The sequence below is a fragment of the Monodelphis domestica genome, chromosome 4, assembly GCF_027887165.1.
Source record: "Monodelphis domestica isolate mMonDom1 chromosome 4, mMonDom1.pri, whole genome shotgun sequence".
Taxonomy (NCBI): domain Eukaryota; kingdom Metazoa; phylum Chordata; class Mammalia; order Didelphimorphia; family Didelphidae; genus Monodelphis; species Monodelphis domestica.
The window spans coordinates 448,719,152-448,741,853 of record NC_077230.1 but is presented as its reverse complement, the minus strand read 5'-3'; the positions used below and the strand labels follow the sequence as shown (position 1 = coordinate 448,741,853).

Sequence of the window (22,702 nt, the reverse complement as noted above, 5' to 3'; positions counted from 1 at the left end):
CTCCAATCAGATTCTCCTCGAGCAGCAGGGATCCCTCACCAGCTCATCCACACCACTCATAAGACCCTGGTTCCACAAAGATCTGCTTCTCCTGTGTTTCACAGGCTACACTAATCCTACCTGATCTGACTAACACAAATTTATACTATCTAAATAAAAACTACCACTATTATCCTGATAAATCTTAACTGTGCCTTCAAATTATAAAAAAGCAAAGGATAGCTGGTTGAGTCTCAACAAGAACCAAGTCAGGACTCTGAGCCTTAGCAGACTCAGAGTCCAAACCAAAGACCACATCTTTCTTTGGCCTTCTCAGAGTTAAACAATCTATAAAGACAGTAATTGATAGTCAATAGTACTGCACTCAGTCAAATGACATCATGAAGTCCTGAGTCCCCCCTCACTCTGGAAAGCAAAGAAGTCATTGTAATACCAAGACTGAAAGTACCACACTAGCCTTTCTCCAAGTTACACAGAAGAGATTAGCAATCACAGTTTCTCAGCTTGCTTACCTCTATAATAACAACCCTGGTAATGTTCATGTGTGGAGTCATTTTCATAAACATTATCCTGTGGGAGAGTAGCACATCCAGCCCCCCAGGAATGTTGTTGTGCTTAGGATTTTTCTCTCTATAAAAGTCTTTCTTTTAGTCACAATAAAGGAAGTCATAGCCCCAGTCATGGTGCCATGATTCTTTCCCCTGGTCCTTCCCAAAAGGCTTGCTGGCTTCACCTTTCTGGTCCTTCTCCTTATCTCACTCTTTCTCTCTAGCTGCTAGTTTTCCTAGCTGGCTCACTCTCACTCTTCATGGCTACAACAGCCCTCAGATCCAATCACTCATCACCAGTCTCCCACACATGACCCCCATACAGAGGGGAAAACAATTTGACTCAAAAAAAATTTAAAGAAAATTTAAAATCATTTTTACATTTAATTAAGGGAAAAAATAGAATGTGATTTTTAAAAATGTACCAGGCTGGGCCCAAAATCTGCTTCTTAGATAAAGAAATCAAAACCTTCTCAAGGTCTATGCCATCTCTCCAGGGAAGTAAATAAGCACTGAATTAAGGGAAAATTCTACCACCTGGAGGTGATCAAGATGGGGCAGGGCAGAGCTGAGGCCTGGAATAAAGGCAGAACTCCCAGAGCTTCAGAACCTTGGGAGGAAAGAGGCCAGATAAGGAAGTGAGAGGTACCAGGCCTACACTTTCTGATGGAGACTTCCTCAGGCAGCCCTCAGCCTGGATGAGTCTTTTTAGGTGGGAGCTCTTTTTCTGTCCCACTGAACTGAACCTGAGGTTACTCTATTGAGCTTCAGGGCCTTCTGGGGTCTGTTCCTGCTGTGGGTGAGTCTGCCCCATTTTCTCCTCCTCCTCCTCAAGTCCTCCTTGCTTCAGTCTCTCACCCCAAGCTCTCAGAGGGGTCTCCTCCTGCCTTAATGAGGACCAATGACCTAGAACAAGGTAGCTGAGGGTCACCCCTGATTGCAGAGGAAAGGAGGCCCTGGATTCCTCAGGGGCCTTAGTTCCCCAATGAGACCCTTATCTATGAAACCTCTGGTAGGTGCTACTCCCAGTTCTAGGTGATGGGTAATCAAAGGCCAAAGGCAAATAGAAACTTTCTTTTAGGAGTTTCCCATTTACCCTAAGGCAAACAGATAAGAATGTAGGGAATGGGAAGGGACCTCAATACTAAGAAGGGCCAGGGGAACCAGGAGATATTCCCTTGGGTATCCTGTTAACCCTATGTATAGCTTCCTTGGTATGTTTTTGTTTGAATGTTGTCTCCTGTGAGCTTCCTCAGGGAGGAGCCATTTTTTACCTCTTTCTTGGATGTCCAGCACTTAGCATAATATACAGCTCATAACAAGCTCTCAAGACATGTCCACTGATCTATTTTTCATGTTTAGAGTGTTATCAAATCGGTTACAACTTGACAGAGAAAATTTAGAAACTTCAGAAGCAGATTTAGAGATAATAGATAAATTAATGGTTAAATAAAATATCGACAGCAAGTCTATTCTATGCTGGGCTGTACTGAGCACTTTATCATACTACCATCTCTTAAGATCCTCACAACAATCCTAAGAGGTAGGTTTTCACTTTACCATTGAGGAAACTGAGTCAGCAGAGGTAAAGTGACTTGGCCAGGGTCACCCAGCTAGGAAGAGTCTGAAGCCCAGATTTGAACTCAAATCTTTCTGACTTTAGGCCCTTGTGAACTCTTCCCTTCACCATCACTTCACTGCCACTAGATTAGGAGGGACCTTATCTGCAATTGGCAGATGAGTGCTGGGGGCCAGCAGTCCACAAGACAGAGTCACGCGTGGTAGCTGGGAGACCACAGAGTGGTCCTTGGCGAGATGTGATTACCCACCAAACCCCCTTTTACATGACCTCTTTCATCAATGCCCCTCACCTATGAATTCACATGATTATTATTCCCCCTAGTCTCAAAAGAAATAATAAAAGAACAAAGCACACGTGCCATAATTCTCCAAAACACCACCAAAAGGTCAGACCCTCAAACCCAATCCCAAAGAGACTGTCATGGGTTACCTTTTACTTAGGAACATAATTCCCAGAAAACCTCATCTACAGGCCAAGCCCAAAACTTTCTCATGATGTTGGCACCCAAATCAGTCAAAGAGGCCCAAAGATAAGTACATGAAGCTTCCGTGTGACTCAGGAACTCCCTAGAAGCCACCAGTCTAAATCTGAATTGTGTTCCCAGACCCCACAGCCTCCATGATATGATTGTTGAGTTTTCTCCTAAGAACTGCTGATTAATTATTCCATTTTATTAAAAGCAAGACGTAATTTTCCTTGATTGTTAGCTCAAAACTTCTCACAGGGTGAGAAAATTAAGCCACCTGTGACAAAATCATTGATCTTGTGTGCAACCATTATTCTGTCTGTAATCACAATACAAGAATATAGAATGTTAATCAAGTCTTTTGTTAAAAGATAATGTATTGGGGCAGCTGGGTAGCTCAGTGGATTGAGAGCCTAGAAATGGGAGGACTTAGCTTCAAATATGGGCTCAGACACTTCCCAGCTGTGTGACCCTGGGCAAGTCACTTGACCCCCATTGCCTAGCCCATACCACTCTTCTGCCTTGGAGCCAATACACAGTATTGAATCCAAGAAGAAAGGTAAGGGTTAAAAAAAAAAGTTAATGTATCACTTTTCCAATTATCTCTCTTTGATTTTGGGTATCTGCATGCCAACAGAATGGGTATAAAAATAAAGATTAGACATGGAGAAAGCAGAGCAGCAGTCAGATGCAAAGCAATCCCATGGCTGTTATGATTAAGCTCTCTTCTGTTTGTTATTTTTTTTTGACTGATCGTTCATCACTCCGGAATACCCTGGAGTCTTGGACTTCGCCCATGACACCAGTTGATCCAGTGTCTACTAAGTAGGTAGTCTAATAGTTGAAGCCAGATTTCCTGACTCCTAAACTAGGGTTCTCTTTAGGCCACAGTGCTGCTTCCTATGACTGATGGTGGAGTCTGACTTGACTCTCCTATCCCAATCAGACCATGCCATTCTCCTACTCAAGAAATGCCAGTGACTCCCATTTGCTCTGGAATTCATGGGTCCAACTATGTAACCCTGAGCAAGTCACCTAATCACCACTGTCTAGTCTTTCCTGCTCTTTTCCTTTGGAACCAATACACAGTACTGATTCTGAGAGGGAAGGGAAGGGTTTAAAAAACAAAGAATTCATGAGTCTTCCTCTGTTCAGCATTGATAGGCCTCTCTACCTCATTCCAACTTCCTTTTACACAGTGTTTATTCATTACAATCATTCAGTTGTCCTTCTGATATTTCCCCTCATCGTCCTTCATCCTTGAACTCTTTTGGTAGTTCTCATGGCTTGGATTCCCGAATCTCTGATCACTCCTCATTACACACCTCCTTCAATTCCTTCCTAGCTCTGTTGCCCATGGATCATGGCCACTTTTCCCTCCTAGTTCTGTTGACCTTCTCTGCCTTTTCCCCATGAGTTCAGGCTATGTTTGAGAGAACTCAAGGACATTCCTTTAAGGGCTATTGTCACTGTGGGGTATGTGCCTGGTTTTTCTCAGCTACAAGGGTCCCGTTCCCCTAGAAGAGGCCACAAAGGAAATTTGTGTATTTCATTTCATCTCTTTCAGACTGGGAGTCCAGGTCTAAGAGTGAGAAGGAAACTCCAAAATAAGGCATTCCTGAGGAAGAAGGAAGCAAAAAGATTGGTCTTGCATTCTGCTTTTGGAGAAGTAGAAATTGATGAAAACTAATTCTGTGGAGAAATCAGAGAAACCAGGAGGCACATTTTGGGCATTTCATCTTTACTCATTTCAGAAAAGTACCAACATGTATACTGGAGAGAAATTCTACAAGTGCCCTCAATGTAGGAAAGCTTTTAATAAAAGCTCAAAACTCATTTTACATCAGAGAATTCATGTTGGAGAAAACCCTTGTGAATGCAATGTCTGTGGGAAAGGTTTCCATCATAGGTCAAAACTTAAGATACATCGGAGGGCACATACTAGAAAAAATCCTTATCAATGCAATGACTGTGGGAAAATGTTTATTAATGACTCAAAACTTATTTTACATCAGAGGATTCATACTGGTGAGAAGCCTTTTAAATGTAATGATTGTGGGAAAGTCTTCAGTCACAGGTCAAAACTCATTATACACCAGAGAATTCATACTGGTGAGAAGCCTTTTAAATGTCATGATTGTGGGAAGGCCTTTAATCAGAATTCCTACCTCCTTCAACACCAGAGAATTCATACTGGTGAGAAGCCATTTAAATGTGATGATTGTGGGAAGGCCTTTAATCAGAATTCCCACCTCCTTCAACACAAGAGAATTCATACTGGTGAGAAGCCATTTCAATGTCATGATTGTGGGAAGGCCTTTAATCAGAATTCCAACCTCTCTGTTCACCAAAGAATTCATACTAGTGAGAGGCCATTTCAATGTAATGATTGTGGGAAGGCCTTTAATCGGAGTTCCCACCTCCTTCAACACCAGAGAATTCATACTGGTGAGAAGCCATTTAAATGTGATGATTGTGGGAAGGCCTTTAATCAGAGTTCCCACCTCCTTCAACACCAGAGAATTCATACTGGTGAGAAGCCATTTCAATGTCATGACTGTGGGAAGGCCTTTAATCAGAGCTCCCACCTCCTTCAACACCAGAGAATTCATACTGGTGAGAAGCCATTTCAATGTCATGATTGTGGGAAGGCCTTTAGTCAGAATTCCAACATCTCTGTTCACCAAAGAATTCATACTAGTGAGAGGCCATTTCAATGTAATGATTGTGGGAAGGCCTTTAAACAGAGTTCCCACCTCCTTCAACACCAAAGAATTCATACTGGTGAGAAGCCATTTCAATGTCATGATTGTGGGAAGGCCTTTAATCAGAGCTCCCACCTCCTTCAACACCAGAGAATTCATACTGGTGAGAAGCCATTTGAATGTAATGATTGTGGGAAGGCCTTTAATCAGAGTTCACATTTAATTGTCCATCAGAGAATTCATACTGGAAAGCTTATTAAAAAATCATGAATGTGGTAAAGATTTCAATAAGAGAACAAACTTCCTGGTACATCAGAGAATTCACACTGGTGAGGAACCTTATAAACGTGAAGGCTGTGAGAAAGTCCTCAGTTTTCAGTCATATTTTCTTGACCATCAGAGGGCCCATATTGGTGAGAAACTTTAGTAATGTGATAAATATGCCAAAGGGCTCTGTAAGCATCTAGTACTCATTGATCATCTTATCATGTTAGATATAAACCTTTTCCGTACGCTTCTTGTGACAATGTTTTGGTACGAAATACAAAATTTTCTACATTAGAAAACTCGTGCTGAAAAAAAGCTTTCATTTGAAAAAAAAGTTTCATTTGGCTGTATGATAATCATGAAATGTGTTTCTGTTATGTAGCCCAATAATGAAATCAATTTTTTATTTCATTCTTTACCTCATTTTTGACACTCAGATAATACAAACCATTTATATTTATTATTTTTATTAATATATTTTCTCCTCTCATTTACTCATAGTTTTATATAGGATGGATATTTATCTTTACATATTACAAACAAGGTAATGTTTTCTAGTTTGAATATCACTTCATCTTGATATTAATATTCTAATTTCTGACGTATAATAAAATGTGATTTTTAGAATAATTGCTTATTTTAAAACTAGGGATTGTTTATCGTCAATGGTTTTTAAAACTCATCACTGTTTTTGTTAATTGAGACATTCCACATGTCTTATTTTAATAAGAAATTCAAACTATTTCTAAAATTTTAGGAATTTCAGTTTATTTTCAATAATTTTCTTTTTATTCTTTTTGTCAATCCCATCATTCATTGATTCATTTATAGAAAAAACATATAATGGGGACAGTAAATGGACAAGTTCAGTAGCAGGAATAAGGGAACATTGCTGAACAGTATATGTCCTCTGTTGGTATATCCATACAATATCTGCAGATTAGGTGGATTGTCTGTAAAGGGCTGAGGAAGAAGAGATGAGTTTGGATCTGTACTACTAGGGGCAGATGCAGACTAGTAGTAAATGGGAAGAATTGGGTGTTTAAGGAAATGATAGATTTCCAGATAATGGAGGTAGATAGTTTTGTGTGATGTTAAGATCAAGCATATAATCAACTTTATGGATGGCTAAGTCACCAAGACAATGTTAACTTGGATGTGGAGAGGCTAAAGAAATGGGGGGCCAGCCCATTAGAGGGGTATCACCATGGATGCTTCAGACTCGTAGATGAGAAGGTGATTGAGTTGGAGGAAAAAATGATGTTGTGAGCACTGGAATCCAAGAGAAGGGAAAGAAGTCTCTCAGTTTTGATGGGTTTTCCCCCCTACTATATTGCAATTCTCTCCATTTGCTTTACAAGTTGCACTTGAATGGTTCCTTCTGTCCATGGATGAATACCAGAAGTGAGGAGGTGCCAGTTTTGTAAAAAGTTTTCCAAATGATTTTAATTCCAGGTTTCCAAGCAGGCTTCACAGTGTCTTTTGGAGTGGGAGAACTTGGCAATATTCCAGAGAGATTTTTCCATTTTGTCCCAGAAGATGCATTTAGACAAATCGTGTAGACTTCCTCATCTTACAAGGGCAGCCCTCATACACCTTACAGCTAATTTGGGGAGGAGGCAGAGAGCTTTATCCAGTAGGGCCCCTACTCTCCCCACATTCTTTGTTGTCCCTATAATCCATGAAAGTGAAAGATTCATAAGACCTGGCAAGAGAAGATGGGAAGGGCGGATTTCCTCCATTGATGAAAACCATATAACATGAGAGCTGCCCACAGAGGGTAGAAGTGGCTTGGTGGGATAGGGTAGAGGGAAGTTGTTTCTTCACAGGTTAGTAACAGAGAAGTAACTGACCCCTCTTTGAGGATGTTGCACAGGGTCGGGAGAAGATAACTTCCAGCTCCAACTCTAGGATTCTCTGTGGTTCAGGATCTTTGGGCTAGATTCAGTCCTGGGGAGTACAACTGTTTCTGTGCTATGTGGCTGGCTGTGCATATCAATCCATTTCCTGTCCAAGAGTTTCATTTGAGGGTAGTCTAGCCCCTCTAGAGGCCAAAGGTTGTTCTCCCATCCATGGGAGGTGTTAAATTTATTTGTGCTTGTGACTGAAATATATTAATTAGGCCTTTGCCAGGGAATTAAGTTCTAAATCCCAAGATGAATTACTAAAGTAAATGGAATTTATGATTTATTTATTTACAATTAGGGGAAGATTATATAGAGACAGAGACAGAGACAGAGAGACATCAGGATTGGGCTTATTCTGATATCAGTTAGAATTTCTAAGCCCCAGGGGGGTGGGGGGTGCGGTCTCAAGATGATGGGCCTTTCTTAAGAGATTTAGATCTTTGGGTCAGACTTTCACTCACCAAAGGAAAAGCAGTCTGAGGTCTCCTGCAGGAGTTCCTCCAGAGGTCCAGTTCCTCTAGTCCAACTCTGTGTTGGATAGAGGAGTTAGAGTATCCTCCATCCAACTCGAATCTTGAGTCAAAATATCTTCTTCTGGCCTCTGATATTTTTACAGATCTTTTTCTCGTGTCACGTCCAATCACAGCAGATGCTCCTCTCCAGGACTGCCCACTCTTTAGTTCACACTGTCTTTAGTTATATTATATATTTTGGGTTATTTTAACACCTTTTTTAAATTAGTTCACCTTTTGTAGTTACTTAACACCTTTTGTAGTTAAAATGGGTAGATCTACTTAAAAAACTGAATCACCTCCTTTTTGTAGATTAACATCTAAAAGTAGATTGTGAATTACAATTCAATCTTCCCAAGAAAGGAAGACCCAAGTGCCTTCATTGTTAGAATCAGGGGATGTAAAGGGGTCAATTTAGGGGTTTTGACTAATATATCATCCTTATGGTCACCAGAGATTCATTCAAATCCCAATAAAAATATTCAAGTCAGTTAGGGAATTTTTTATATTGGTTTAATTAATATAGAGGGAAGGAATTAAGAACAGAGAGGGAAAAGGGTATAAGATTTCTCCAGCCAAGCCTGAGCCAAGCTCTTCAGAAATCTTGCAATCATGAGGCATCCTCCCAAGATGAGGGACCTCCTAGGAGGAAAAAAAGGAATCAGCCTAAACTCCAAGAGAGCTCAGGAAACAGGCCTCACCTGACCCACAATATTAAGCTTCTCCCAGTTACTGTATCAATGACACTCGTCACCAAACCGGGACAATAGCTGCAGCCATGCCAAGATGCCCAGCACACTACCACAAGCCACCTCTCCACCAAAAGACAGCTGGCAAGAGGAAGTGCCGTGAATATATAGACTTTTTTTAATATCACTTCCTGCATCTCACATGTACCAATGGTAGCTTAAGCTTGACTTAGGACAGCCTAGGGCATCTGTCAGTTGTTTCCGATTTGTCACTTGATGGCACATATCAAAGAAGGCGTGTAGACATTCCCATTTTGTTAGGATTTCCCAGAAAGTGCCCGCCTACTCCAGGCAGTCACACACAGCAGAATGTGGGCCTCTTGGCAAAGGGAGAAAGGACTGCAGAGAAGGCCCAGAGATTCATCCCTCTCTGACTGTCCGGCACAAGCTGAAGGGCCCTTTTCCCTCCTATACTATTAAGGTTTTGGGCCTGAGTAATGTAATATTTATAGAGGAAATGGGTGGGATATGAAGAACAGGAGATACTGAAGGTTTTGGAACAGGGAATGGAGGAGTTGAGGGGAGAGAGGAAATATGGCTGCTGATGAGGGAATAGGAGATACGCCCTGCTGAGGCTATTTTTGAAAATGATAGCCTGAGGGGACATCTTCTCTATTTGGATTGATGTGGCAGATACCCCAGAGCAGGAAGGCATGGGACACTCCTGAGGGACAAGGCTTCCTCCAGTCTTAGTTGCCCAGCAGGGGTCAAGGATTATTGATTGTTGAATAAGTGTCCTGAGATTCAGCTCCCTCTATGTCCCCTGAAATGACAGTCCTCTTATCTGACTGCAAAGATAAATTTTAATAACAATGTTGGATTGGGGAAGGTATCAGGGAAGAAGAGGGATTTCCCTAGATGAGGTTTGACTCTCTCTCAGCTTTTGAGCTGAGGCCAGGTCACACAGAGGGATGGAGGGTTTCTTTTATTCCTGTCTATGCTATTCTGTGCTAGTTTTCTTAAATTCAAAGTCTTAGCAGTCGACAGCAAGAGGAAGAAAAGTTCTGATCTTCAGAGGTGGTTGGGCCTGTCTCTTCGGGCTGATGCCCCTAAATACTGGCCTTACAATCCAAACTGTTTCCACTGAGTCCTTTTGTCCGATGAATATGATCACAGTCATCCAGGTAGAGCACACAGTTGGGAAATACGTGAATGGAGGCACTTCTATCTAGAAACAGGAAGAGAGTGCTCCTCACAGGACCAACATCCACTTCCAGCTGCCCCTCCCCCCACCAACTGTCATTCTTGTCAATATCTTGTCTCAAATATTCCAACTAATGTTTGTTCCACCTGACTGGCAGAAAGTCCAAAACTTGCTTTAGTTTTCCTTTCCACTGTAATGGCCAGAGGCTAGGCTACCCCAGGGCTTGAGAAGAGCAGCCAAGTGGATGAAGATGAGAAGGAAGGTACTGTGAAAAATAGACTCGAATACAGGACTACAATCCCCATGAGCCTTTGCTCCACTTCCCCAGAATGCCTTGTAATCTCACCTGGGCCGAGATCGAGAAGATATTTAAGCAAAGGCTTTTGAAGGCTCAGGGGGTCTTTTGGACTTCCGGTTTTGGAGCAGAGGCTTCTCTTCCATGATGTGAGGTTATTTTGTCTAGGCCTCTGGCCTAGGCACATGTTTCTTACTTGTATATTCTTAATCTTTAACCTTTAATAAACCTCTAAAAAATATAATACTCCTTGCAGAGAGAAACTAATTTCTACCTGCCTCAGTCTCCCCATCTCCCCTAAATTTTAATCTTTACAGTAGCTACAGAGCTGGAGAGGTCAGGAATGGGATGTAGGATGTTGGCAGAAGTCAGGAACTTGGTGAAGGGGTTAGAGGGCAACAGGAAGCTAAGGAAAGAGATAGGGAATGGAGAGGAGGAAAGACCAGGCAGGGGGTAGAGAGAAAAGGGAATATTAAGAAGGATAAAGCAGAGAGGGGAGAAGAGAGATTAATGAGAGTAGCTGGCATTGACATGGGACTTTAAGGCTGGCAAAAGGCTTTAGAGGAGCAGCCTCATTTGATACTTAAATGACCTCTTGCATTATTTATAATGAATTCAGAAAATAAAGAAACTGAGGCTCAGAAATGTCATGGCCTGACTAGAATCACACAGCTTCTCTTCTGGACTTAGTGCTTCTGTGAAGAAGCATCCAGTCAGAGGAAGAGGACACAGGGACAGAATTATTTACAATGTAAGTCCAGAAGGTCAGTGAGTTTCCAGAGTAAATATGTTTCTGTGGCATATCTGGCAGAGGAAGGATAGGGGCCAGGAGTATAGCCTGGACTCCAACATGCTGCTGCTAATGGCCCTAAGAATTCCTACCAGCATGGAGGGAGACCATATGGATAACCTTCACCAGAGGCAACTCTGCTTTAAATAAAACATAGCCAGTTCCTTTGACACTGGTTTGATGTCCTGCTCTCTTCCTTCTTTTGGAATTTGGCAACCCAGCAATGTTGAGTGCCAGGATTCTTGGCTGTGCTTGATTAATTTGGTTTTAAAATATACTTTAATAACAATTCCAATACAACTGCTTCCTTTGGACTACTATGATTATGTTTTATACATTAAAAAAAAAATTGTATCCCTGCAAAGTAAAACCCCTCTGAGGTACCACATATTATTTCTGTCACCCTTCCCATCACTCCCTTCTCCCTCTTCATGGCCTGTGAAGGGTCCTTGCCAAGGCTCTGGCTGATTCTTGCATGGCCCTTTGCCCTCTCTCCCCCTCACACACAATTCTGTGAAAGGGAATTCTTTATTCCCAGTATCTATTTTGAGTTAACACTCTAGTTAACACTAACCCCTACTTAGATTTTGAAGACAGGATTAACTCTCCTTTGTCTACATTTGAATTGAATCAACAAGATTGAACACAGGTAAAAAGCTATCAAGGTACTTAGAGAACTCACAAGTCACTTACTGAGAGAGCTCCACCCTTTTAACTCAGTCCCAAACTTGTGAATATGATGATCAGAGTTTAACCCTCAGAAACTCAATCAGCCAGGAATCTGTGAACCTTTGTGATGAGTATTCACCCCCCCCCGCCCCAGAAGATGAGAAATGGTTCCTATGAGCACTGCCCCCTGAGCAGTGCTGGACAATTTAGAAACTGTGACTGGCCCCTGTGAAGAGAGATAGGGACAAAAATTCACTATGAAAGCCATGAATTCTTCAGTTTGAGTCAGTCTTGTGGAGATAGACTCCTGACTGGAGAGAGTTTTCAAGGGAGCTTCACTGGAGACTGTGCATTGGATCCAGGGCTTAGAGCTTGGCTTCAACTTGGATCCTGACACCAAGACTTCTTTGCGAGGGGAGTGAAAGGTTGACTCCATTCCTAGTTTCTGGAGAGACTAGCTTCCATCTTGGAGGAAGCTGTATGGTTACTGACTACAGGCCTTCCTGGTTGAGAGCTAATTAACTTCTGCCTGGATTAAGATAGGATGGATAACCTCTCTAATCCCCTCACATTTCTCTTCTTTATTGTTTCTTCTCTATTTGTAAATAAAGTTCTGACTCAAAGTATAATAAATATTGGTGAACACATAATTTCATAAAAGTATTGTCCAACCATTAAATTCAACCTTTATAGTTCCAGATATAGAACTGTAAAAGTACATAGGAGGAATGCACCATATAAAAGGGAGCTGAGTTGCCTTTCTTCCTGAGAGTCTCCTTCAGGCCTTGTTATTTGTTTTCAGTTGTTTACCATGATTTACAGAACTTCACCACCCTGGGCCAGAGAACTGCAGGCCTAACCCTCTACTGCTGCTCTTGCTATGGGCGTGTGGCAGCCCCTGCAAGGGTCCAGAACACCAGATCACTCCATCAGAACTTGGGTCCTCAGCTGAGACCAAGCTGAAAACTTCTGTGCATGTACCCTCATTAAAGGGAGTCTCTGAATCTACCAGTGAACTTTGATCCAATATCGATCCTGACCACCATGTTGCTGTACCCTGGCCAGGGTACAGATCTCCTGTATGACAGAGCAGTCCAAGCCTAGAACTCCATCATACCACAAAGTTGAAGATTGTAATATTCTTCTCTAAGACTACACACACACATGTATACACACATATATGTTCCCTTTTCTTTCTCATATAGTATGTGGAGTCCACGGTATATCTTTGCCACCTATCTACCTGCCACCAAACTCTTACCTTTGGCAGCAGTCACACACACACCAGGAAACTAAGCCTCAAACTTGGCTGAGTGTTAGGTAGATGTCTCCCCAAAGAATGTGAAGACTTCCTCAGCTGAATGGGCAGATGAGAACCATTTCTTACAACAGTCATGAAGGCAGTGGTTGAGGCAGGGCTGGGTTTTAGGGCTCTTAGAGTTTGGTTAGACATTTAAAAAAGCCAGAGTCTTCCACTTTGCAACCGAAATATTCTAAGTCTGGGAGCAGGAGGGCAAACAGCTCTCATTCCTAGCCACTTTTTCTTTAAGAGAAATGGGCTGTCTTAAGATCACACTCAACCATCTGAGCCTTTCCCACTAAATCCTGGCTACAAAAAGGCTGTCACCAATAGTGAATATTGAGGAATTCTATTTACTCAACCAAACCCAAACCACAAAATAGATGAAATGCAAAAATGAGAGTATGGAAAAAATGGCTCCCCAACTGGGATCAAGCGATTTAAGTTCAACCAACAGTCAGGTTTTCCATATCATCCTGGGGAAAATTCTCAGAAGTCTTTAGAGAAGCCAATGGAAATCAGTGGATATACTGAGGAGCTAGCTATCTCTACATATCTGTAAGAGATCTCTCTTTCTCCTTTCTGGTGACTTTTTATAAGAAAGAACAAAGAGGGAACAGCCAGGTGATTTAGTGGATTGAGAGCCAGGTTCAAATCTGGCCTCAGACATTTCTAAGCTGTGTGTCCCTGGGCATGTCCTGACCCATCCCAGTTGGTCCCCTGGGCACCTCCTGACCCAGGAAGGCTGTCTGTCTCTGGTGTTCACCCTCTGCAGGGACTGCCTGGTCTTCACTGCTCAGCCTGACATGGCCTTCAAGGCTTGGTTCAAGTCCTGCCTTTTCCCTGCCACCTTCCCCAACCAGCCAACCGCACCTTCTGCAAGAATCCCTCTCAGATGATCCCAGACTCTCCTGCTCATAGCTCCTGGCTGCCTGTCGTCTCACTTCTTTCTGATGGCTAGTAGCAATTTGTTTCCTTCTTTGAAAACTTCCAATTGCTTAGAGATAGTATCATTATAGATGTTGATCATAAGGTTGTTTTGGTTCTCTTCATGCTCAGCTTTTCCTTCTTATAGAAACAAATTAATCTTTTTTCACAGTTTCATGTTATGTCTCATTAAGACTTTGCCCCATCATATGTGTAAAAGATTTAATATCATCTTTTATATTTTCGATGAGCATTTTCTAAAACTCTTTATGAATCCATTTGGACATTATGGCTCTGCTATGACATGATCATCTGCTTCCTTTTCTCACCAAACTGCTTTCCAGTTTTCCAACAGTTTATTTTTAATCAAAACCTTCTCCCATGTTTTCTGAGTTTGGTCTATCCAACACCAGAATAATACCCAATATGGCAAGTATCATAGTTCTATGTCATCATTATCTAATCAGATTTCAGATCTTTTTCTATACTTTGTCAATATTTGCCAATTTTGCCTTGCTGTTCTCACTTCCTTACATGTTTACATACTATCTTCTTACATTTTCATCTAGTTTAATGAAGCTTAAGTGCTATTTTGATTGGATAAAACTCACTAGATTGATTCATTTGAGTACCATCATCATCTTTATCATGTGTATGCAGTATTTTTATCTTTTACTGCACCTGTGATTTAATGTGTACTGAGATCCTGGTAATGAATTTTCTTTACCGTTGAGGCACCTTCTTTGCAATTTTTAGTCTTAGAGCTTTGGAGGGACTGAGTTATTAAGTGATTTACCCAGGATCATTCAAATTTGTCAGAAGTAGAACATGAACTCAGATCTTTAGATAGACAGATATAGATAGACAGAGAGAGAGAGAGAGAGAGAGAGAGAGAGAGAGAGAGAGAGAGAGAGAGAGAGAGAGAGGATAGAGGGAGAGAGAGAGAGAGATCCAAATAACAAATCTAACAGACATTTATTAGGCATCCTATGCAAGGCACTCAATTAGATACAAAGAGAAAAACAAGTCTCCACCATCAAGGAGCTTCCATACAAAATTCTATTTCCTCACCTGAATCTATCTATGAAAAGTCACCTCCAAGAAAGGCTGCACATTTCTATATTCACACTTATTACTGCCAAGGAATGAGAAATGTGTGGTTGACCTCCTATCCAGGGAAAAGTGGCTTCGCTCTTTCAAATACATCTTGAAAGCTCGAGGGGGTAAAAGCTGGGACAATCACTAATCCTAGAGCAAATTAAACAGCAAGAGGCATTCTCCTTGGACTCTATGGCTTTAAGGATAAACTTTTTAAGAGACCTCATTGTTCATGACCAAAGTTCCTGTGTCTAGATGAGGAGAATGAATGAAAGAGCATTTATTAAGCACTTAGATGCTATGTGCTGGCAACACAAATAAAAAAGTGGAAGGTCTCTGATCTCAGAAATTCACATTCTAATCAGGGAGACACCATATCAAAAGTTTGAGCTACAAGTCCCATGTTCCTCAGGGTACAACAGTAAAACAAGATGGTACGGCACATTCTCTAATGTGATTTCCATGGATGAAACCACATTCATTTCTAATGTTAAGTCATTTGACCATGTCAAGGACTCTGGTGGTGAGAACCTGCTTTTCTGAATCCTCAGTTGTGGTTGTTATAGTTGCAAAAGCAGTTTGCCAGGTGGCATCTCCCCAAGGATTGCTATCTTGGTTAACAGGGAACAAGGGCTAAGCTAGAAGTGGTGGTCTGCGTGGCAGTGCTATTTCCAGAAATCTAGGGCCCGGAATCCTGGGCAATCTGCACTCTCACAGGAGTGAGGATGGTGATCCAAGAGGTGGTGGCATGACTCCCCTGACATGTGATCTCCTGCCTTCTCTTCAGGGTGCTTTGCCACTTCTGCTAAATTGGCTTTCTAGCCACATAGGTACCAATTGGTGGAGGTCACTGGCCCCCTTTGATTAGTTCTGCTACACTGGATGACAGCTATGGGGCTGGGCTAGAAGCAGAGTCTGTGGAGGCCTCCTAGTGCTAGGGCTCTAGCTGCCTGATACTGATAAATGGGGTTGTTCCTTCATTGTTGGGGACTAAAGAATTGATAGAACTGGGTCTCTATGCAATCTATTTATTTCACCATAAGATGAATAAACAATTGGAAGAACTTTCAGTAATTCACTCAATATTCTTTTTAATACTTACAATCTTGTAAGCCCTCTCCTCACTTTGCATTACTCTGTGTTGATTCTTTAATATGCCTGCATGTTCCTCATGCTTTTTGCTCTATGGCATGACAGTTTCCATTGAATTGAAGTACTGATTTGCATAACCATTTCCCAATCTGGGGTCCTTACACTATTTCCAGATGTGGGCTTTTAAAAAAATACTATATATAAGACTTCTGGAAACAAATTTGTATATAGTTTTCTTTTCCCCCAGGGACATATTTTAGTCAGAATTATCTCTTCAGAGAGGAAAGCTCTTACAACTATTCTCTATTGTCAGATTGTACAAATTCTATCAATAGCAGAAACATTTTTCTCCCCACAGTCCTGCCAATATTTGATTGGATTGTTTTTAAGTAACTCCTTTCAGTTGTTTGTGATTTGGGAGTAAAGAGCTTGGAGATGTTTGCAGAAGACTCAGAGGAAGTTTAGTTCTTGTAGATTCTGCTCTTCGGATATTTTGGAAGTTTCTACAATCAGACCTTCCTCTGACATCCTCATTTCAAGTCCTCCCACCCTCAAAAGCCTTTACCTTCTGTCTTAGTAGTCATTCTAATAAATGAGCAACAAGAACTAGATATCTAGGATTGTGACATGCCCACAGTCACATAGTGAAGAAGTGCCTAAACCCAGATTTGTCCCCAGGTCCTCCTGACTCTAGACCATCCCTGGTGTCTTAGCTTCTATTCTGAAAGGCAATTTTTTATGCATAAGTTTGAAGAACATGATTACTAGATTCCAAACCATGCCTTTTAGGATTTATACAAATTAGGCTCTTCATGACTTTTAGCTTATAATCTTATGATTTTTGAAGTCTTCATGATGTCAGTTCTATTTTTGTTGTTTAAAGAGCTTTATCTCTATCCTTCTGGAGTTTGAAAATTATATACAGATTTTGTGCATATGATTTTGTGTCATTTTCCTGTTTTAAGTGTTACTGCTAATTCTTCTTAGCTATGAAGGATATTCTTCAACATAATCTTCAAGTTGAATTCTTCACAAATGGCCATTTTGGGTAGGTTGGAGAACCCCAATTCATTCTCAACAACAGATTTCCCTCTGCCTTTGTATAAATCCTAGAATACCTCATCAGGTTTTTGCCCCTCTTCAGCACCTGGCACCTCCTCCTTACCCTGGTCATCTTTGTATACATCATCCTAGACATCATCAGGCTTAGAAAGTAGGAATCAGTTTCCCCTGCTCCTCGCCTTGCCTATCAATTGACTTCTACCAACAAGATTATTCAACCAATCCACATCCCTCTATTTTTATCACTGTCTTAGATTATTTCACAAGTTGTGATATTCTTGAGTTATAAAAGAAGTCTTCTCACAAGTGGGGTCCATTAGTCTTGACCAGAAGTCCGGCTTTATTATAAGACTGGCACTCGTGCAATAAACCTATTTCTTTTTGGCTTGGAGACTTGGTTTCCCTTATTTGCATTCCTACAGTTAGAAATTATACAACACTTTACTGAATGAATGTGGGGAAAACTTCACACACAGGTCACCTTTTTCTCACCATCAGAAAATTCATACTTAAATTTTATCTTGACTCTGAATTCTCTGATGATGAGAAAAAGATGACCTGTTTGTGAAGTTTTCCCCACATTCACTCATTACATTTATAAGGTTTCTCTTCAGTATGAATTTTCTGATGTTGAGAGGATAAACTGTCATTGAAAGATTTTCCACAATCAATAAATTTATAAGACTTTGGTCCTATACGAATTCTCTGATGCTTCATAAGGGAAGAGCTGCTACTAAAAGCTTTGCTACATCTACTACATTCATAGGGTTTCTCACCAGTATGAACTCTCAGGTGTAGAACCAGATATGCATTTTGCCTGAAGGTGTAACCACATTCATTAAACTTAAAGGGTTTTTTCCTCCAGGATGAATTCTCTGATGATGAGAAAGAGAAGAACTATCACTAAAAGATTTTCCACAAGTACATTTATAAGGTTTCTCTCCAGTGTGAATTCTCTGGTGGGGAGAAGGGGATGACTGTGTGTGAATGCTGCACCACATTCAGAACATTTGTAGGGCTTCTCTGCGAGAGACGAACAGTAAATGAAGGATGTTCCAGAGTCACTACATGTATAAGGTTTGTCTCCTGTATGGATTCTCTGATGTTTAGTACGAGAAGAGCCATCATTGAAACCTTTACCACTTTCATTGCATTCATAAGGTTTCTCTCCAGTATCAACTCTTTGATGTAGTTTAAGAGATGAAATTTACTTAAAACTTTCCCACACTCCTTGCATTTATAGTGTTTCCCTCCAGTACACATTCCCTGATGTTGAGTTAAGAACTTACTGTGTAGGAATGCTTCCTCAAATTCATTATGTTTCCTGGATTTCTCTCCAGTAGCTATTTTATTACATAGAGCTGAAGAGTAATTAAATTCTTTCTCACAAACATTTTTGTTACAATGTCTCTTTCTTGAGATTCTATGTTTTTAATTGCTTCTGAATACTGTTTAAAGTTATTCCCACGTATATCATATTTATGAATACTCTTTCCTAGAGAAATGTCTCTTTCTATAACAATGCTTGACTTATGAAGGAAATTCTTCCCATATATATCACATTCACAAATTCTTATTTTATAAGGTATGTTCTTGTGGCTGATTGTTATTTGCCTCAAATTCCTTTCATGGGTCTCCTGTGGCCTCTGGAATCTGCCATCACATTCCCAGTATGGTCCCAAATTGGAGTCCCATAAGTCATATTCTGCAAGTCTTCCCTGGGATAAGTCTTTCAAAGAAGTACCTTGCTTTGCAACTGAGTTCTTGGTCTCAAGTCTAGCCTCCCATTTTTTGGGGAAACAAATCATTGGAGTAAAAGCCCATGTTCATATTGGAGATATTTTCTCCTCACTCAGATTAAAAATAACATTTCCTCACAAATATCTGGTGAAATATTTAGACTGAGTAACATCCACATTTACAGATATAGAAAAGCCAGGGGAGACAGGGATTATTAGAAGGAGATAGACTAAGTAATAGAAGTTCAAGGAAGGGAGGAATAAAAGTAATCTGTAATAGCAAAAAAAAAAAGGGGTGGTGGACATAAGGAAGGTGAGGCTCGAATTGACTATTAGAAGATGTAGAAGATGTAGAGTATGTGGATTATTGGAGAAGGAACAGGACAGTTGAGGCAGGAGGCATACTCCTGTTTGTCAGTATATGAAAGAGGTTAGCTTAGATGAGAGAGTGTCCTTTCAGTAATAAAAAGTTTAAAGCAGGCAAAAGATAAGATACCATTACTAGAGAACTGCAAGGTTGTATTATCACAAGTCTGAAAAAAAAAAAGACAAATGGGTGGTCTGACCATATTCAAGAAAACCAAGGGCTCCAAGTCCTACCTTCAACACATAATGGTTGAGGGAATGGCAGGAAAGAAAAGATGAGAAAGTCAGGCAGGTGATTTGATGGCAATAGGTCTATGGGAACAAACTAATGTCTGAAAGTCTGAGGCCCCCTCTCCAGGACTAGTAGACTGAGTAAAACTACACACCTAATACTCCAAAGACTGAGGAACAGAGCTATTGACTCCAATAACTACTATCCACTTGTCTTCTCCCTTGCTTACTTGGATGTGTGTTTCTTGGTATTTCTTTCTCTGCTGTCCATGATACTTCTTGTTCCAAAAGGGAAATCACTTCTGCTTTGGACACCAGAAGACTTGTTCATGAGTTTTTTAAAAAAGAAATGTAACGGAGTTGGAGAAAAGTGTGGAGTCAGTCTCACAATTTAATCCTAGCTAATCTTCATTAGGAGAAAGAAGGCATGATAGGAAAGCTCCAAGAGTGACAGATTTTTAAAATTTATTCTTATATTTCATTTTACAAAAAATTGGTAATTTACCAATAAGAAATTTCCAAATCATTCAAAGTTACAAGATTCAAAATTTTTTTTCCCTCCCCTTTCACAGGGCTGGCAGGCAAGCAAGCAATTCAATCATCACGTTTTCCTTTCCCAACTTAGGAAACACTCATGACCTTCTATTGGGGTTTTTGTAGATTGTTTAACTCTGGGAAGACCAAAGAAAAAACTGATCTTTGGTTTGGACTCTGAGTCTGTTAAGGTTCAGAGTCCTAACTTGATTGTTGTTGAGACTTAACCAGTAGACTTTGCTATTTTATAATTTGAAGGTGAAGTTGAGAAGTATAAGGATAATAGCAGTAGTTTTTGTTTAGATAATATAAATTTGGGTTAGTCAGATCAGGGAGGAGTAGTGTAGCCTGCAAAACACAGGAGAAGTGGTTCCTCCTGGAATCTGGGAGATTATTTGGGTGGATTTAAAATCTCTTTGAATTAGAAGTCCTTTATTTATCCTTATATAGTTCAATAAACATTTTATATTTATAAAAAGAGTCTCTTTAGAATCCTTTCACTTGGGCCTGACGGGAAGTTCACATTTGAGCTTCACTTCATCGCTGAGGATACTTTTGATTACATCTATCAAAAGTATTGGAACAGTTTTAAAAAGTTTTGAACCTATATAGAAACAGTTTTTCCAGCTAAATATTTTTTTTATTTTTACACTGGCTTTCAAGTGGAAGTCTAACACCATTAAGGGAAACAATCCTTCCTTCTGGAGGGTCTAGATTCTCCTCTAATTAAACCCCTAAACAGAAAACAGACTCATATGCACATATACCCTTGTGGCACATGCATACCCAAAGGCATAGAATTCTAGCCCAAGGATTCTAAACCACAGAGGATCCCAGAATCAGAGGTGGAAGGGACCTTCCCTCTAATTCTGACTCTTTACAACATCCCCAAAGGGGGGTAATTCACATTCCAAATGCTAACCTTCCCCAACAACTCCTTTTGGGCAGCTCTCATATTCAGGATGGTTTCTTTCCATGTCAGAAAGATCTTCCCTTCCCTCTTTTCTTGCCAAGGCACATTCCCATGAACCTTCTACTTTCCTGGGTTAGAGGGACATCAAAGAGACTGAAAAAATTTCTTCAGAAATTGTCATTAATTAATTTAGAATATTTTTCCATGGTTACATGATTCACACTCTTTCACTCCTCTCCTTCTACCTCCCTCCCATAGCCAACAAGCAATTCCACTGGGTTTTATATATAATGTGAAGAGTGAAATATTGAGGGAACTCATTTACTCATGAAGGGAAATCCAAAATCAGAGAACTTATGAGAGTATGTAGAAAATGACTCCTCAGAGGGGAGCAAGTTATCTGAGTTCAACCAAGAGACAGGCCTTCAGTATCATCCAGGTGTATTAAAAAGAGATGATCTGTGGAGCTATTTCTACTTGCTGTAAATGATATACTCTGCTTCTGACGAGAGATACTGGGGAAAACTCAGGAAGCCCAGTTGTAATGGAGATAGAGGTACTTCTGAGAGATAGAGAGATACTATTAGAGAAAGATATTCTAGGGTTGCCTATTGATCACTACTGATGTCTAATTGATTATTTTTCCTAAGCTCCTCCTCCTTCAATCCCTCCCTTCACCTCCCTATTCTGAAGCCTTTGGCTTCGCACCACCCCCCTGAGTGGACTATAGGATTTATGAGGAAAAACTCTTTTCTCTTCCTTTTTCAAGTAAGGGGGTTTATTGGGAACAACAGGATGGAGAACTGAGGTAAGATGAGGTGAGAGGGATAAGGTGTTCCCTAATTTCTAAGGAAGGTTAGGAGGATTTTGGGAAATGTCAGTTCTGTCACAGCTGTGACACAAGTCTGTCAAGGAGATATGAAGGACAATTTTCTTTTTTCTGTCTTCTTCTAATCAGCCCAGTATATAACAGTCAATGACCAACATCAGCCACACCAAAGCCTCAGCCTCGGTCAGAAACCAAGCCAGTCTCCCCTTGGTCAGAAGCCAAGGCAGTCTCTCAGTTCATCCCCTGGCCATGCTCCACCTGACATTCCTGGGAACATTCTATTTGAAATGTTCTTTCTTGATTGACATCTGAGGTCCTTTACTCTCTGTCTCCCATGCATGGAATTATCTCTTCCTTCATGCCTCTTCCACATTGCGGAAAACTCCCAGAAGTCTTTAGGGAAGCAAATGGAAAATGGGGATAGACTAAGAATCCAACTTCCCCTACCTGTCTTTAAGAGATCTCTCTTTCTCTTTCCTGCAGTCAGTTTCAAAGAGTCTATCACCATGAGTGCTTGTCTCCAAGAAGGAATGAAAAACACTTCTTATCTGCAAAAGTCTTCTACTGATTCTGACTCTCAGGTGGGCACAACATTGGCTTTTCAACACCAATTAGTAGAACAACATGAAGACAACCACAAGGACTCATGACAAGAAGGGCCCTCTGCCTCCAGAGAAGGAGCTGATGGAGTCTGGATGCAGACTTCCTTTTTTCTTTGCTCAGATTCTCTTCCACTCAGTGATGAGTATGGGGAACAGTTTGACAGTATTGCTTCTGTACACTCAATATCACATTGCTTGCCCACTGTTACACGGAAATTAGCAGGAATAAGAGATCCTGCATGGCAGAAGAGCAAGGTTCCAGAACTCTGGAGAGTGACAGGCAGTTCCTTCTGAGAGGGACAGTTGAGCAGCCAGGAGTTGAGTTTCTGTCTAGTTCTTCTGGGAAGGATGTAGAGAGCTAGATATTCTCTCTCC

At 40.8% G+C, this 22,702-nt stretch overlaps 1 protein-coding gene across 1 annotated transcript; it reads left to right on the top strand.

Moving 5' to 3' along the window:
- The first annotated feature begins 4,179 nt into the window (after window positions 1-4,179).
- On the top strand, window positions 4,180-5,894 carry LOC130458911 (zinc finger protein OZF-like). The gene has a single exon (XM_056825931.1). It carries the CDS (start codon window positions 4,276-4,278, stop codon window positions 5,569-5,571), a length of 1,296 nt encoding a protein of 431 aa, XP_056681909.1. The 5' UTR covers window positions 4,180-4,275; the 3' UTR covers window positions 5,572-5,894.
- Window positions 5,895-22,702: the final 16,808 nt, after the last annotated feature.

Bases quoted from the DNA above. Each gene is read 5' to 3' on its own strand.
- LOC130458911 (XM_056825931.1), top strand. From the start codon at position 4,276: ATGAAAACTAATTCTGTGGAGAAATCAGAGAAACCAGGAGGCACATTT.